General features: G+C 35.9%; 1 protein-coding gene across 1 annotated transcript in view; it reads left to right on the plus strand.

Moving 5' to 3' along the window:
- COL24A1 (collagen type XXIV alpha 1 chain) overlaps positions 1 to 17,085 on the plus strand; it is a 339,879-nt gene that overhangs the window by 201,994 nt on the left and 120,800 nt on the right. The window contains exons 26-32 of the mRNA XM_036256775.1: positions 1,695 to 1,748; positions 4,184 to 4,237; positions 5,167 to 5,220; positions 6,593 to 6,646; positions 16,044 to 16,097; positions 16,377 to 16,421; positions 16,540 to 16,584. Coding sequence (XP_036112668.1) covers positions 1,695 to 1,748; positions 4,184 to 4,237; positions 5,167 to 5,220; positions 6,593 to 6,646; positions 16,044 to 16,097; positions 16,377 to 16,421; positions 16,540 to 16,584 — 360 coding nt within the window. The remainder of the gene's footprint in view (positions 1 to 1,694; positions 1,749 to 4,183; positions 4,238 to 5,166; positions 5,221 to 6,592; positions 6,647 to 16,043; positions 16,098 to 16,376; positions 16,422 to 16,539; positions 16,585 to 17,085) is intronic.

The raw sequence follows: 17,085 nt of genomic DNA on the forward strand, positions 1-17,085 counted from the left end.
TGGGCCTTAAGCACTTTGACATCAGTCTTGGCAGTGATTTTTTGGATATGACACTAAAAGCAAAGGCAACAAAAGCAAAAATATGTAAGTGGGATTCCATCAAATTAAAAAGTTTCTGCACAGCAAAGGGAAACCATTAACAAAGTGAAAAGGAAGCTTATTGAATGGGAGAGAATATTTGCAACTCATATATCTGATCAGGGATTACTATCCAACATATATAAAGAACTCATACAATTAATAGAAAAAAATCAAAATTTTAAAAATGGGCAGAGGATCTGAAGAGTTATTTTTTCAAAGAAGACATTCAGATGGTCAACAGGCACATGAAAAGATCAACATCACTACTCATCAAAGAAATGCAAATCAAAACTATAATGAAATATCACTTCACACCTGTTAGAATGGCTATTATGAAGAAGAGAAGCAATAAAAAGTGTTGTTGAGGATGTGAAGAAAAGGGAATCCTCATGCACTATTAGTAGGAATGTAAATTGGCAAAGCCACTGTGGGAAACAGTGTGGACATTCCTCAAAGACCAAGAATAGAACTACCATATGATCCAGCAATTCCACTTCTGAGTATTTGTCTGAAGAAAACAAAAACACTAATTCGAAAATAATACACAGGGTGGGCAAAAGTAGCTTTACAGTTGTGAGTACATAAAACGCAGTTTATTCTTTTATTATTACTATCTATTATTCTATTATTTATTTGTGTGACAAAAGTAGATTTATAACTGCCAAGATATGAAAAAACCCAAGTGTCACTAATAAGTGAATGGATAAAGAAGATGTCACACACACACAGACACACAATAGAATATTATCAGCCAAACAAACAAACAAACAAACAAAAAGGAACTAAATCTTGCCATTTTCTGCACCATGGATGGACCTTGAGGAAATTATGCTAAATGAAATAATTCAGACAGAGAAAGACAAATACCATATGATGTCACTTATGTGTGGAATCTAAAGAAACAAAACAAATCACAATCAAAATTATAGATATAGATTGGTAGTTGCCAAAGGGAAAGGGGGATTAGAAACAATTGTGAATTGGTTAAAGGGGGCCAAGAGATACAAACTTCCCATCATAAAATAAATGTTATGGGTATGTTATGTACAGCATGGTGATGATAGTCAATAATATTGTATTGCATATTTGAAAATAGCTGAGAGAATAAATCTTAAAAGTTCTCATCCCAAGAAAAAAAATTTATAACTTTGTATGGTGATGGATGGGAACTAGACTTATTGCTGTGATAATTTTACAATGTGTACAAATATTGAATCATTATGTTGTGTACCTGAAACTAATATAGTAGTATGTGTCGATTATACCTCAATTTAAAAAGAAAAGCTGTGAATACTGCAGTTTTTATAACACCTACTGAATTGTAATTCCACAAGGACAGGGACTATGTTTGAATTTCAAACTCGCTGCCTTTCAGCACAGGGCATGTCACATATTAGACATTCGTGTATATTAATATATGTAATTGATTGAATAGATTAATTAATTCTGACATGAAGTCATGGGCTAGACATCTATACTAGGAGGAATCTTACTCTAAGATAAAATTTAGGATTGGTTAGAATGAAACAAAAATGATTACAGATTATTTAAAACCAAATGCTATGCTAGCAATGCAATATATGTATATTGTCTATTATATTTTTTCCTAAAAGGGACCTGTTGGTTTACCTGGAGAAGTTGGGATGATTGGAAGCATTGGTGAAAAGGTAATTTCTTTCATTATTTTGTTCAGAAGTAAGACTTCTAAGTTATATTCAAAGTTAGGCATTCACATATTTTATGTTAATAAGGAATCACTCATAATTTTAAACACATTACCTATACTGAATCTCTTAAATATATTGAAATATAGCTAATAGCATATATGTTTCTACTCTTTTAATTTTTAATTTTATTTATTTTTGTTAATTCTCACCCGAGGATATTTTTCCATTGATTTTTAGATAGAGTGAAAGGGAGGGAGGAAGAGAGAGAAACATTGATGTGAGAGATACACATTGATTGGGTGCCTCCTGCATGACTCTGACTGGGGCTAGGGATCAAACCTGCAACCCAGGTATATACCCTTGACCGGGAATCAAACCCAAGACCCTTTGGTCCGTGGGCCAACACTTAATCACTGAGCCAAACCAGCCAGCACTGTGTTTCTAATTTTTAAAGGGCAGAGTACTGTTTGGTTGTAACGATGTGGTTGAACAGAAGAGATGAAACTGATGATCTAGGTTTATGACTAGACAATATTTAAATCTAATTTAAGAAAGCAAATACCCTAAAAAAGGTAGTTTTGAAAGAGAAGAATAAGATATCACTACCAGATCCAAGTCTTAGTCACAATCTTATTTCTACTTGCAATCTAGTGTTCATGGACATTTTTGGCTATGGTGATGGAAATTATAATTTGCTTAAAGATTACTTAGAAATTATCACCTTGGGAATGGCTTTTACATATTGAGTTTCAAATTTTAGGATAATTTTAAAAAAATAAAAGTTATTTTTTACTTGAAACCAAGAAGGGCATTTTTACTTTTGAATAGAATCTTAATAATTGACTAGTAGGCAATAAACTACTGGATCTTTCACTGAAACCTGACTTGATGAATATAAATTGTAAGCATGATTGTCTAGTGCAATTACTTTTGTTAATAATTAAGTAGAACCAGGACAAGAAGTAAATTAGATAGTATTCTAGTTGTTTTCATATAAAATTTTTTATTTAAATCAAACAATATATCTAATATTAAATTTTTCTTTTCTCCCCACAATTAAACTGTTCTCTTCCCAATTAATTTATTTTAATTAGTGTGTCTTATTCCTATCTTTATGCCTCCAGTTTTCCAGAATAGAGTGAACCATCTTTAAGTTTTCCTTCTCCTACTTCCTCTATGCCTAATCTTTTAGTAAGTCTTAGAGCTTTTCTTTAAAATTCATCCTTTCTAATAGTCAATCCAAAGCCACCCCCTCAGATATACTCAGTAGTTTTGCTTAAATTTACTCTCTGTCATATCCCATTATATCCTCTAATCCATTCTACATACTATAAGCATAATTATGTTGATGGGTCATTATGAAACATTTTGAAAAACTTTCATTGATTCCCTGTTGTTTAAACTATGGACTTTTCTATTTCACTGTCAAACTACTACAAATTTGATCAGTTTATCCAACAAATATCTAATATTCTCCAATATACACCCTTCTCTCTCCTCTGTCTCAGATATTATATACTTGTTTCTATTCCTATTCTTTCTGTTTTCTTTGTTTAGAATCATCTCCCCTTCCCTCTATTTCTTTGAAGCCTAACTTTAGGGCTCAACTAAATTCCCATCTCCTCCATAAAGTCTTTCCAAGTTTCCCTGATCCTTCTTGATTTCTTCCCTTCCAGGACTTAGAATAAATACCACACAATAAAATTTTAATTGTCCTATTGTTGATTTACCTTTGTTAATGCCATGTCTCCAATTACTCGAGAGTAGACTCTAAGTCAAATTTCTGTTACATCTCTCTTCTCACTTAAGGTATGAAAAATGCTTAATATGTACTTATTTATTTTTCATTAACAATATAACAAATATAATATAAGCTCATACAATTTAGATAGTTCATCATTTTTTTATTCTGATTTAGATTTTGACTAACTTGCAAATTTTAAAATGAATCATTTTAGTCCTTTTAATCTGGTAGGGATATTTTTGATTATCATGATTCTTCAAAATTATTTCTGGGAATAAAATTTTGTTCAGTGGTTATATATTTTAGTTAATCTTTACAATATGCTTTGATACTTTTACTATTCATACATTTTATATGTGGCAAAATTGTAAGCATTTTTATTTATAAAACTTTAGCATGTGATGCATGCTCAATTTTAAATTCTATTCAGTCATAATTTTTGTTGACTTAATTTCAATTAGACCGTTAGCATTTTATCCCTCAAAAAAATATCTTAAGAGGATTTTTACTATATCAAAATCTAGCAACTTTAGGGTAAAAATGCAAAATTTTCCAATTTAAAAAGTATTAGAAATTAGAATAACATATGCATGTAAGTTATGATTCTGATGACAATTTCTCGGTCTAGTCCTAGCTCAAACATGGCTACTTAACCTGCCCCAATGTTTCTCTTCTTTCTTTGTTTTAAAAGGGAGAGCGTGGAAGTCCAGGCCCACTAGGTCCCCAGGGGGAAAAGGGTGCTATGGTAAGAGCTCAATGATTTGAAAGATATGTTTCCAAAGAACATAAAGTTCAGGCATTCCGGAGGTGGAATTATCTTGAATTAAGTTTGAGTAAGTGAAAAGTGCTATTTTATGGTAAAGTCCCAATGGAATTTTCTGCTCCTGAAAACAGTTTACCTTTCCAAAGCTGTATGAAAGGGAAAAGTTGCAAATCAGATGGCTTGTCAGATGTTTCTAAATGTGACAGGAACTAGAACAAGTGATTATCATAAATATTAAGGATCTTGCTTTCAGAAAATATGTTGTGATGTATCTGGTGGCACACAATACTGCCTACAGATTTATTGTACTAAAGTTATTCCTTAGTTTTGACTTCTTTGTTTCAGAAAACAGTGTGTGTGTGTGTGTGTGTGTGTGTGTGTGTGTTTGTTTTAAGCTATCTCCAGTTGTTATCAGCTTGGAAATTGAATATACCCATAGACTAATCAATTTTAGGAATTATCACCTCCTAAGACATTACCTGAATCAGTGATAATACCATAGAGGATGCGGTCCTTCTAAAATTGAATAGCCAGAATATTTGTACACATTTGGATTCGTTACTTATAAAATTCCATGATCTTTAAAAATTTTATTTCATACTCTATACAGCATAAATTTCAGAAGATAAATGAATAGTCTCTTCTCAATAGGTTATACTGTGATTCTGGCTAGTCAATTTCTTTTCTAGGCAAAGACTGTCTGATAAAAGGGTACACAGCTTTTATGTAATTAGTTTTGTTTTTTTTTTATTTCTATTGTCTATCTGTGGAACATTTCCTGTGGCCTCTGACATCTTGGATAGGATGTCACCATTTTTTTTACTATTTATAATTCACTGGTTTTTCTTTAGTGAAAATAATTAGGTATGATGGAGAGTTTATGTCTTTTATATTTGTATTCAATTTAATAGGGGTATCCAGGTCCTCCTGGGGTTCCAGGACCCATGGGTCCACTGGGCTTACCTGTAAGTACAGAAGAGACTTTATATCCCCTTCTAGAATGTCTGTTTAAATTTAAATTTATCACTTCAATTATAGTATATTTTTTGTTTTTATGCAACATGAGTGATGGGTAAAAGTGATGGAGGCTGCTTCTCTCCTCAATCAACGCAAAACACTCTAGACTATGTCATGGTATCTTGAACCTCCTCACCTCTACTTGTTATATTATTTACTGTTCAATCGGTAATTCTGCTGCCTAAAACTAGAAAGACATTTAAACTTTCTTTTGAGTAACCACATAGAAGAAAACAGAGTCAGTAGTCAAGATTAGAAGTGAGACCATTCGATATATAAATCACAAGCATAAGTTCCAACATATTTTCTTTTTAGGAATTTGAAAATATTTTCAACCAAGCATAATTCATAGAGAATATACCTTTATTAAACAAAAATGGAGTTTTTCCAAAACCCTCTGTTTTTCTTTAGAGAAAGAAAATAAAATCTTGTCTCTTAAGGGATAAAGTTTGCTTATCAAAATTTAACAGTGATTGTGAACTTAAATATGAAAGAGGTCAGCCTTTATGATCCCCTAGGCAAAAGTATTCTTATCAGAAATAGTTTATGCTGTTTTGTGAAGCTGCTGTTTTTAATATAAGCCTGATTTTCCAGTATAGTAAAAAACATGGTGTTGACTTCTAAAATTAGGAAGAGTGGTGTAGGCACACAGTTGCCAATCTTCTTACTAACATAATATAATAAATAAATTAGAGCTCTTATAAAAGTTAACTGTTTTTATCTACCTAATGTTACACAGATAAATAAATTTTTTTTTTCTAGTTAAGTCTTTATTGAAGACTCTAAGGCATAACAATAATTCATTGTAATTGACCAAATAGCAACTTAGTCTTCATTACAGGCTATTTTTGGTGGCATAGTAACTTGAAACATTGTGTGGCTTTTTTTATAGTAACAACAAGAAAATCTAAATTTATGTTATGGTATTATCATAAATGTCTAGTGTAATGGGAAGAAAATCTTAAAGTGATAGCCATTGCTTCTTTAATGAGCCAAGCCAGTTAGACTGGTCATACTGGCTAAGTAGGTGTCTCCCTTCACCGCTGCTCCAAGTATGTTCCTCCATAAAACTTCCATTCTTTGTTCAGGGTGTAAACACCCAGCAATGAAACTGCTCCAAATAGTAGAAAACATCAAAATCAGAATATTGCGGGAGGAAAATATGATATTCAAAAAAATAAAGCATATTCTTAAGGAGACTAACCAATTTTATTTTAAAAATTCTCGAGGACAATTACATGCCTTAAGAAAGATTATTACTACTATTCTGAAAACATTCCTGAGAATTCTATAACTGACTTTTCTATTTTCATCATACAGGGTCACGTTGGGGCAAGAGGACCACCTGGGAGTCAAGGTCCTAAAGGACGAAGAGTAAGTTATCTAATGAAGGAAGTACCTTAACCTCAAAAAACGATTTCCTAGTGATGTGTTCAACAAAAATATCTTCATCTATTCTAGATGTTATTGGATTTCCCCCCTTATTTTCATTATATTAGATGAACTTACCTACATTTATTGAAATAATGACTCATAATTATTTATCTTTATAAAACCATACATTTCTGTTTTATTTGCTACAGATTTCACTAATTTATATAGAATTATTATTTCCAGCTTCCAGTTTCATTCTTTGAGGGAACTGTTAATGTGAAGATGTTTAAATAAATTCTTACTTGACTTACAAGGGGTCCACATAACATCATGACGGAAGAAGAGCAGTGGGAAATGGAACTTAGATACATAGAATTAACAAGAGCTTATTCATTCTAACCCTAATGAATAAGAGCTTAGTCATTGTAAATCAGAGCTGGTATCACCATCATGCAGAATTAAATGAAATATCTTCTCCTTTTTTAAAAAAAAAAAACATTAAATCTTTTCTTTCTCTTTAAAGAAGTAAGAAGTAGTTATAGAGATAAGAACTATAATGTGTTGCATTCTTGTCACATGCCTGGCACTTTTAGATATATTATCTTATTTAACACTCAAAACCACCTTAACAAGGAGAGGCGGTATCCTGGATATTATATTAGAGACACAGAAAATGGGGCTGGAGAGTTTCAGTGTGTGGCCTATAGACACACAGAGAAATGGTACAACTGGTTCATAGTTTAATGTGTCTGACTTCACAGCCTACGCTTCTTCGATACCACGTGGAATATTAAGGAGTAATTTTTTCTTTGATTAATTTGAATATGTGGGCTTTAAGAATTCTCTTTTCTCCCTTGGCTTTATCTTGACTTTTATAGCTAGTGAAGAAAATACTTAAAAATTCCAAGAACATGGCCTCCAACTGACAAAGGTTAAAAGCAAAACAAAAACTGCTGTCTTCCAGTTGGCACACGGGAGAAAAGTGTTACGAGTGCTCAGTTTGAAATAATGGCTGTAATTTCATGTCCAGTGTTTTAGGTGAGAGCACATATGTCTTTTTATTTCTTTTCTAAAAAGCTTATTTCCCTTACTGGGTGATAGATTTACAGTCTATAAATATCCCTGATGGCCACATCTGTTTTAGCCCAAATGAGATTTAGCCCAAATAACGGTAGATGATCTGTACTCTGACTGTCATTTAGTGGTCAGTATCCTGCCAGCACGAAGTACTTGGTCAGGTCAAACATGTTTATTCAACCTTGTGTTAGTCATAGTGGGAAAACTCAACCGGTTTTTTGACATGTGGCCAAAAGAAGAAATCCTCCAGCTTTTTGGTAATTAATTGAGATCTTGCTGATGATCCAATCAGAAGTCATGTACCCAGCAAGTCCTGCTCCTGAACCGGCTGTACCTTCTCATAATCATATGGGACGTTCGTTTGCACTGAAGTCTTCTAACCTCCGTGTGATCTCTGAGCAGATTAATACTGTCTCCTGATTTGCCACATTGTCCTCAACTCTCACCTCCTTAGGGATCTATTTTTCCTCTCACCCTCCAGACACATTTTCCTGGTTCTCTCCCAAAATGGCTTTTCATAGTTATTTCAAGTTCAGCCACTACTTTTTTTTTTTTCCATAATCCTCACCCGGGAACATTTTTTTTTTTTTTTTTACATTTATCTTCAGGTAGAGCCACATCTGTTGCACTGAAGGGGAAGCTTGAACCTTCAGGAGGGAAAGAGAGAGGAAGAGAGAGAGAGAAACATCCACATGACAGAGACACATCAAGTGGTCTCCTCCCACACAACCCCAACCGGGGCCAGGGACAAACTGCAACTGAGGTACGTGCCCTTAGCGGGAACTGAACCCGGGACTCTGGTCCGTGGGCTGACGCTCTAACTGCTCAGCCAAACTGGCCAGGGCCAGCTACTACTTTTCAAACAAGGAGACTTTGTTTAGAAATAAGGGTTTGTTTAGAACAAAAATGAATTCTTTACAGGGAATTATTTCAGGCTGACAATGAACATTGGGAACACAAAAAAAAACCCTAAAGACTAGAATATTTGAGGAAGAATATAGTATTTGAAATTTCCATTCTAGTTGTTACCTAGCACCTTCCTATTTCTACTCTCTTTCTCATTGATACTTTTTCATCATGGATATGATCTCAGCACCCTAAACTGATCCTTCCCAACTTGTTTTACTTACACACAAAAATGAGACTGTATGTCCAGCCCACTAAGATAAATGAAAAAGGTATCTGGCCGGGAGTTCCTGTGCCCCAGCCCTTCCCTCCCTAAAAGGTGAGGGGGTTTGTATTCCCAGCACACCTGTGACCCCTCTGTGGCCCACAGTTGTGTCCCATTGCACTGAAGGGGAAGCTTGAACTAGGCTATTTGCTCTGAGACCACACAGGGAACTGTCATTATGGAACTAGTGCTTCCAGCCTTGACTGTCCTGCCTGTGATTTACACTGTTAGCAGACAGCCATGGGAACACCAGGGATGGCAGGACTGCTCCCCCAGGAGTCTCCTGCCCATCTGCTTCTCTGCTGCCCATCCATCTGATTCTATCGAACATTTATTGATTTCCTACACTTTGCTACACAGTCTTCTGGCTCTATGGAAGTTTCAAGGTTAACCATCCCTTAAAACTAGATCGCATACTAACTTACAGTCTCGTGGCCTTTGAAGTGTCCTGCAATAGTGGCACTTTTCCAAAGGCAAGGGAAATCCTAGGCGAGCCAGAATGCCTGCCACCGCAGAAACAACCTACACGACTTTGTGTTAGGAACGTTTTTCTAGCCCGTTTTGTGAAGGCTGTGTAATCATGCCTCATATAGCGGGGAAAAAAAATTACAGGATTGGCTAAAAGTATTACTGTTATGGTTTGAGATTCTTAGATGGGAAACTTGGTATAAATTTAAAGTATTTTTTGTTTGTTTGTTTGTTTTTTAAGTCTCACCTGAGAACATTTTTTTCATTTTTTATTTAGATAGAGCAGGAGGGAGAGAGAGAGAGAGAAACATTGACGTGAAAGGGACACATCGAATGGCCGCCATCCGCATGACCCAGCCAGGGCAACCGAGGTACATGCCCTTAGCGGGAACCGAACCCGGGTCTCTGTGGACCGCAGGCCAACCCTCTAACCACTGAGCCAAACTGGCCAGGGCTAAATTTAAAGTGTTTTTATTTAGTCTAGTACTCTAAGCATTGCTTCCACCTGTGAAATTTGGCTGAGAAATAGTTAAGTGAAGTAAAGTAATTTAATGTACCAAAATCAATTAACAGAATACACACAATCATATCCCTCATACTGAAAACAGAGGCTAGTGAATTCTCTTACTGCAGTACCAGAAAAGTAGTGGCTTAGCTTCTTGGGTCACCAGGAATAAGCATAACCTGAGCTGCTGACCCTCATGTGTACATTTACCTCTTTGGGGCCAGGTAGCTCCTCCCCTGAGGTCTTTCCAGAACACACTTCTGTGTCCAGCTGCCTGGACAGAGAGAACACCCAGAGCAAAGGCAGCCTCACCTCCTTTCTTGCCCATGGATTGGGCCTTTGATCATGAGACAGCTTTAGATTTTGTACCCTGACTCTAGAGAGGTCGTGCAGAGGCATATAACTGAGTACATTTTTATTCTGATTATGCTACTTAGGAATTAAGTGGGGAGAAATGATTGAAATAACGATATTAACAATATGGCATGTTCTAAGATTTTCTATGCAGGATGTAGAATGGTTATGACTATAAAAATTCTGAACTGTGGTTCTTTCAAGGAAATGCATTTCATATTGGGAAGGGGTCCTCAGTATTTGCATTTAGATGCAATGGTGGTAATGATGGGAGCACTCCAGGTGACAAAGAAGAACGTCTTCTGTGGTTTCTTCTTTTAAAAAAAACAATATGGTGTTACCTCAAAAAACTAAAAATTGAACTTCCATTTGACCCAGTGATCCCACTTCTAGGAATATATCCTAAGAACCCTGAAACACCAACCAGAAAGAATACATGTACCCCCATGTTTGTAGCAGCACTATTTACAATAGCTAAGATCTGGAAACAGCCCAAGTGTCCATCAGTAGTCGAATGGATAAAAAAGCTGTGGTACATATACACAATGGAGTACTACGCAGCTGTAAGAAAGAAAGACCTCTTATCCTTTGAGACTACATGGAGGGACCTGGAAAGTATCATCCTAAGTGAAACAAGCCAAACAGAAAAAGACAAGTTTCATATGATCTCATTTATTTGTGGAATATAATGAACATAACAGTCTGAGGAAGGGGTAGTCCCAGAGACACGGAATTGGGATACAGACTGACAATCCCCTAAATAGGGGGGTGGTGGGGAAGAGATAAACCACAGAATTTATATGCATGTATGCATGAGCAGTGGACATGGACAACAGACTGGGGAAGGGGCAGGGAGAATCAGTGGGGGAAAAAGGAGAAACATCTGTAACAAAAATTAATTAATAAAAAATAAATAAATTTTTAAAAAATCTGTAACAAGCATAGAATCAAAGATTTTTTCCCACAAAATCAAAAATAATGTTAGTTTTTAAGAAAACATTTTTTCCAGTTGTATTCATCAAGAGCCAGAAAAGACTGCCTGGCAGAACTAGTTAGGTATAATTTAAAATTAATAGAGGGGTCAAGCAAATACAGATATGGTTAAAAGGAAATATAAATATACTGAATCTAAGTTAGACATTGTTCTGTCAATAAAGGTGATTTCATTCATAGATACTTTAGATTATTTAGACTGATTACAGCCTGGCCAGTGTGGCTCAGTTGTTGAGCATTGAACCATGCACCAAGAGGTCGCTGGTTCGATTCCTGGTCAGGACACATGCCCAGTTTGTGGGCCAAATCCCCAGTGTGGGGCATGCAGGAGGCGGTCAATCGATGTTCTTCCTCATTGATGTTTCCATCTCTGTCTTCTTTCCCTTCCTTTCTCTCTAAAATCAATAAAGAAAAAAATAACTTTTAGTAATAAAAGAAAAAGATTGATTATAAGGGGATAGAAATGGGTTTGGAATTCTCATAAAAGTCTTTGCAAGTAAACTAGTGTGCAGTTTATATTAATGTTTTAGTTAATTATAGATTTTTAATTTTAACTGTAGCATTTATATGAAGTAATGGTTCTGTTTTCTATCATCCAATACATTTAGAGTTATGTTGATTATTCAGGAATTTGGTTAACTGGGTAAGATTACTGCCTACAATTCAAGTACAAAACATGCTTAGTTTATGTAGCTGGGCTATCAGACTTGATTTCAGCCTTTAAAAGCTAATAGCCAACTTTTCTAAAAGAGAATAAAAAGATTAGATTTATTTAACCAGGATACATTCTAATAAAAAAAAAAAAAAAGGCATGGACACTAACCCAAGGATAACTTGTACAACCAATATCAAAGTAAAACTTACAGATGCTGAAAAAAAGAAAAAAGAAACAGATGCTGATACAGCTAGGCTTTAGTTAGCTAACTGATCCTTAACTCAAGCTGGAGAATATTAGACTTTTCTAGACTTCTGCCCACCTTACTAACCTTCAACTAGCTGCCTTGGGCTTTATAGCCTTTCATTAATGTAATTGTTATTTCATATACTTAGACTTTTTATATTAATTGTACTTATCTTTGTCATTACTTTGTTTCCTATATAGTCCTGGGTTAGTAAATGAAATAACAAATGTGAACATAATGTGTGTATGTGCATGTGTTCCTTTTTTATTGACTTTATTGGGGTGACATTAATTAATAAAATTATGTAGATTTCAGATGTACCATTCTTTATTGTGTGTTCACCACCCCAAGTCAAGTTTCCTAATGTGAAATTATTTTTAAAAGTAAAAATATGTTTTGATGTAAAACGTTAAGAGTGGTTATCATTACTACATGTATCACTTAATTTTGGAGGGAGTTCCTTTCAGTTATAATACCAATCAGCACTTTACATGTAAATGTTTAATAGTCATTTTGTAACCTTCTTCTAAACTTCAGGTCCTCTGTTTCAGCCTGAATTTACTTGCTAAGAGGATTAACCTTTATTTCTTTTTGACATTTAAAAAATAGTATGAATTTAATAAAGCACAACTATTCAAAGGCTTTGGCTACTTAAACATCACATAAGTCAAGCAACTTCCTTGAATCTGCAGGCCTCATTTTGTGGGGCTTGGACTCATTCAGTCTTGACAGTAGGTGACTATGTGCTGAGGCAGAAACTGGCAGTTAATTAGGGGACTGTCTCCTGAGCTAATGCAGCCTTTTCTACATACATATCTATATCTAGGCAGCCACTGATTTTATTCAGAAAGTAAGACTTACCATCTTGAGACAAAATCATCTTTCTTTAAAAAATTCTAAATGTATAGTTCTGTGTTGGGCGGGGGCCGTTTGGAGCCTTATCCTGAGGACTACTACCACTTAAACTCGGACACAGTGACTTCTAACTCTCTAGCACTAGCCTTGGAGATATCTGCATCATTGTGTTGTCTGCCTAGAGTCAAACTCATTGTCTTCTCCCAAACAAACTTACTTTCCAATTTGTTTGTTTGTGTTTTGTTTTTAATGCCGTCATCATTCTACTAGTTACTTTATAACAAAATATCCAAAATTTCAAGAATTTCCGAGAAAGACAGACATTTCAGGTTATGAAGGAGTTAAGTGCCTAATTATACCAGTGGACCCATGTTCAGTCTAGATTTTACTTGCTTTCTGTTGGATTTGAGAATGGTAACCACTCATTCTTTTTCATGCTCTCTCAAACCATTCTGTTATTATTCCAAAATATTTTGTCAAGAATTTTCTTAGAAGGCAGAGAAGGAAAATAGACCTGGGAGGGGCCAGAGAAAGAATCAATACAGGCCGCTGGGCTTTTGAGATGGTGACTCTGAGAGCAAGGTCCTGAGGGGTCTCTACACGGAAATTCCAGAATCATCCTTTAATCGTGATTTGTTTATTTATTTACTTGTTTTCGCTAAATTTATTGGGCTAACATTGGTTAATACAGTATATAAATTCCAGGTGAACAACTTCATAATATATCTGTATACTCTATGGTGTGTCCTCCGGCCAGAGTCAAGTCTCCTTCTAACTCAGTGGTCTTTTTTAAATCATCATTTGGTTACTTACTTGTCAAACATTCCAAGCATGCCCCCAACCCAGACCTTTGCAGCTGTTATTTCTTCTGCAAGAATGATCCTCCCCAAGTTATTTTCACAGCCTGCCATCTGATCTCCTTCAGGTATCTACCCCCACATCACTTGCTTACTTACTTACTTACTTACTTACTTACTTACTTACTTACTTTATTTATTTATATCCTCACCTGAGGACATTTTTTTCCATTTTTTGTTCAGATAGAGTGGGTGGGAGAGAGGGAGAGAGAGAGAGAAACATGGACGTGAAAGGAACACATCGGGTGGTTGCCACCCACACGACCCAACCTGGGCAGGGGACAAACTACAACCAAGGTACATGCCCTTAGCAGGGACCAAATCCTCCGGGTCTCTCTGGACCGCAGGCCGTCGCTCTAACCGCGGAGCCAAACCGGCCAGGGCCCCCCACCTCACTTTAGAGAGACTACTGAGACCAACCTATCTACACAGGGATTCCCATTTGGATTCTTGCTAGTCCCTTAATCTTCTCTGTTATTCTTCATTACAATTGACTACCTCTTGTCATTTTGTACTTTAATTTTATATATTTATTTGCTTGTCCATGAATTCAAGGATTTGTCTTTTCTCCCTACTGTATCCTTTAGGCCTAAAAAGGTACCTGGCTTATAGTGGGCACTCAGCAAATGTTGGAGGAATAACATTTATCTGTTACATTAAGTCCATATTCTTCAACTTGACATTCAAGGTCCTACACAATAGGACTGTAACTTAGGTTTGCAGTCTTTTATGGGAAAATCAGGCAGAAAGGGATTGGGGGACAGATCATGAAGTACCTTAAATACAGACTGAGAAATCGTAGGGCTAGAGCTATGGCTATAACTTGAGTATGACCAGTGGAGCTGTTGATCTTCATGGAGCATGAGTCTTTTCTCCAATCTCATTAATGCGCCCCAAAGGATCAGAGAATGAATGCAGTTACCCTGAGAGCTTCCTCAGATGGGGTACAAGAGAAGGTACTGAAGACTAGTACTCCTTCAGACCATCATGTTGCTCTGGGTTATTTGTATCTCTGTTTTGTATAGATTCTGTAGGAGGTAAATCTTTAGTACCTCCTTATTGTCTATTGATTTAAATATAAATTTCAATCCTTCACCCTTTAAGTCCCAGTCTTTACATAATTGTTTCTTAGACTAGAAATACAAAAAATTACTACATGTAATCAATAGCTCAGCTAAATGACTACTCTTTTCATTTTGGGGTATCTATTTCCTGCGTTTGTACCCTTTCCTTATATGTAGAGTTCCTTCAAGAGCACGATCTCCAACTGTCAAAATGATATCTTCATCCCCTTTATAAACATGTGAAAGTTCCTCCCCTCCTCTGAATCCTTTTTGCCCTTAACATGCCAGTCTTTTACTATATTATTTATATAATTTACCTTATCATTCTCTGTGCTTCATAATGGAGAAACGTTCTTTCAATTGTCTATCCCCATAACACTTCCTGCAAAGCCTTTTCCACAACAGATATTCAGTTAATGGTTGTAGAATTGAAATAATTCCCTTGAAAATGACTTGAAGATTGTCCAAGGACAATTATAATTCAGACAGGGAGAAACATATTGCCATTTTATTAGAGAATAACTTTTGCAACTAATGCTTCTTCACAACTAATTGCTGAAAGTATATTGACAGTAACTTAACTGAGAAGTTTTCAATTTATATGAATATTCCCGGCAGCCTCTCCCCCGTTTCTGTGCCCCCCCTTTCTGTGCCCCTGCTGTCTTCCAGTGACTGTCGTCAAGCAGGTGCATGGCAGGCACAGTGCAACCAGCACTCATTTTTTAATAAAGAAGAAAGATTGCTGTTCCAAAATCATAAAACCAAGGAAGACCGTTTGCACAAACAAACCAGCCACTTTTAAATTAATTTAGACTTGTTTTTAGAATGAATCCTGCATGACTGCTGAGTAAATGATAAGGTGAACAAAATACTCAAATAACAAACTTATACTTTAGCCACCTCAATAACTGAATCAGTCATTTTTGGGGTCAGCTGATTTACTATTTGGTATTAAATTTTGGAAACACAGGCTTGATTCTCTCACGAAAACGGGTTCATCCATATACCCAGCTGTATCCTCTGCGGTCATGGCACACAAACAAGCAGAGGGAGTTCGTCAACCGAAGAAGAATGTCTTCATTTGTAAGGGTGCATAACAGTAAAAAAGGAACATTTCAGATTAACAACAGGATATTTTTTTCCATCTCTAGGGACCAAGAGGAACAGATGGTCTCTCAGGGGAACAAGGTATACAGGGTGCCAAGGTAATCACTGATTTTCTCATTTCACATACGGTTAAGTTACTTTGAGCCCATGTAGTCTACCTGTCTAAAAACGGATGCATTTCCTTTAAAAAGTATGGTTCTAAATTTTCTCTTAGTCTAATTATGAAACATACATAAAGTTTTACCACACACAGAAATTATTTTTTTAATATTGAACTATGTACATGATGTCTGATGATCTGTGTGTGAGGGTATGCTGGCATGTTACACGGTAAATTTACCATCTTATTAACTCACTTGGTATTGGTGCTTGGTTAGGGTGAAAAAGGAGATCCAGGAAAAAGAGGGCCTCCTGGTCTTACCGTAAGTAGTGAAACACTTCCCATTAAAGATAAACATTTATAATCTTTAGTTTTTCTTGCTGTATGGTTAATATTTGGGGAGGAAGCTACTTGACGCAAGCATTTTCTTTCTTATGCAGGGCAAGGCTGGGAACCCTGGAGAGAGAGGAGCTCAAGGGAAACCAGTAAGTAATTAAAAATAAGCAATGAACAGATTTCGTCTACTTTATTCTCTAACGTCAGTGTTCTTTAGTGTGTCAGACTAACAATACAAGTTCTTTTCTTCCTTCACTCATTAGATCAGTGTTTTATTTGGGGCAAGTTGCTTATTTATTCTGGGCCTTGGTTATACCGATCTATAAACCAGTGGTTGATAACTGTTACTTTAACTTCACCCTGGTTGTGGTAAGATAGTTTTTCTGCAAAATCCATTTCAAAATAAAATGATGTGATATTATAACTATAATGGATTTTTTCCATCACCATTTATGCCCGCTATACCCTCTTGCATCTCCACCCACCCCACTACCCCTTCAATCACACTTTGTTGTCCATGTCCATGAGCTCTATTTTTCTCTGTTTTGCTCAGTCCCTCTACCCTCCAACACCCCTCTGACTAAAGCTGTCTTCCATTCCCTCTACCTATGAGTCTTTCCCTATTTTGCTTGTTAGTTCAATTTGTTTAT

Source organism: Molossus molossus, unplaced genomic scaffold, assembly GCF_014108415.1.
Source record: "Molossus molossus isolate mMolMol1 unplaced genomic scaffold, mMolMol1.p scaffold_m16_p_12, whole genome shotgun sequence".
In the NCBI taxonomy this organism is placed as follows: domain Eukaryota; kingdom Metazoa; phylum Chordata; class Mammalia; order Chiroptera; family Molossidae; genus Molossus; species Molossus molossus.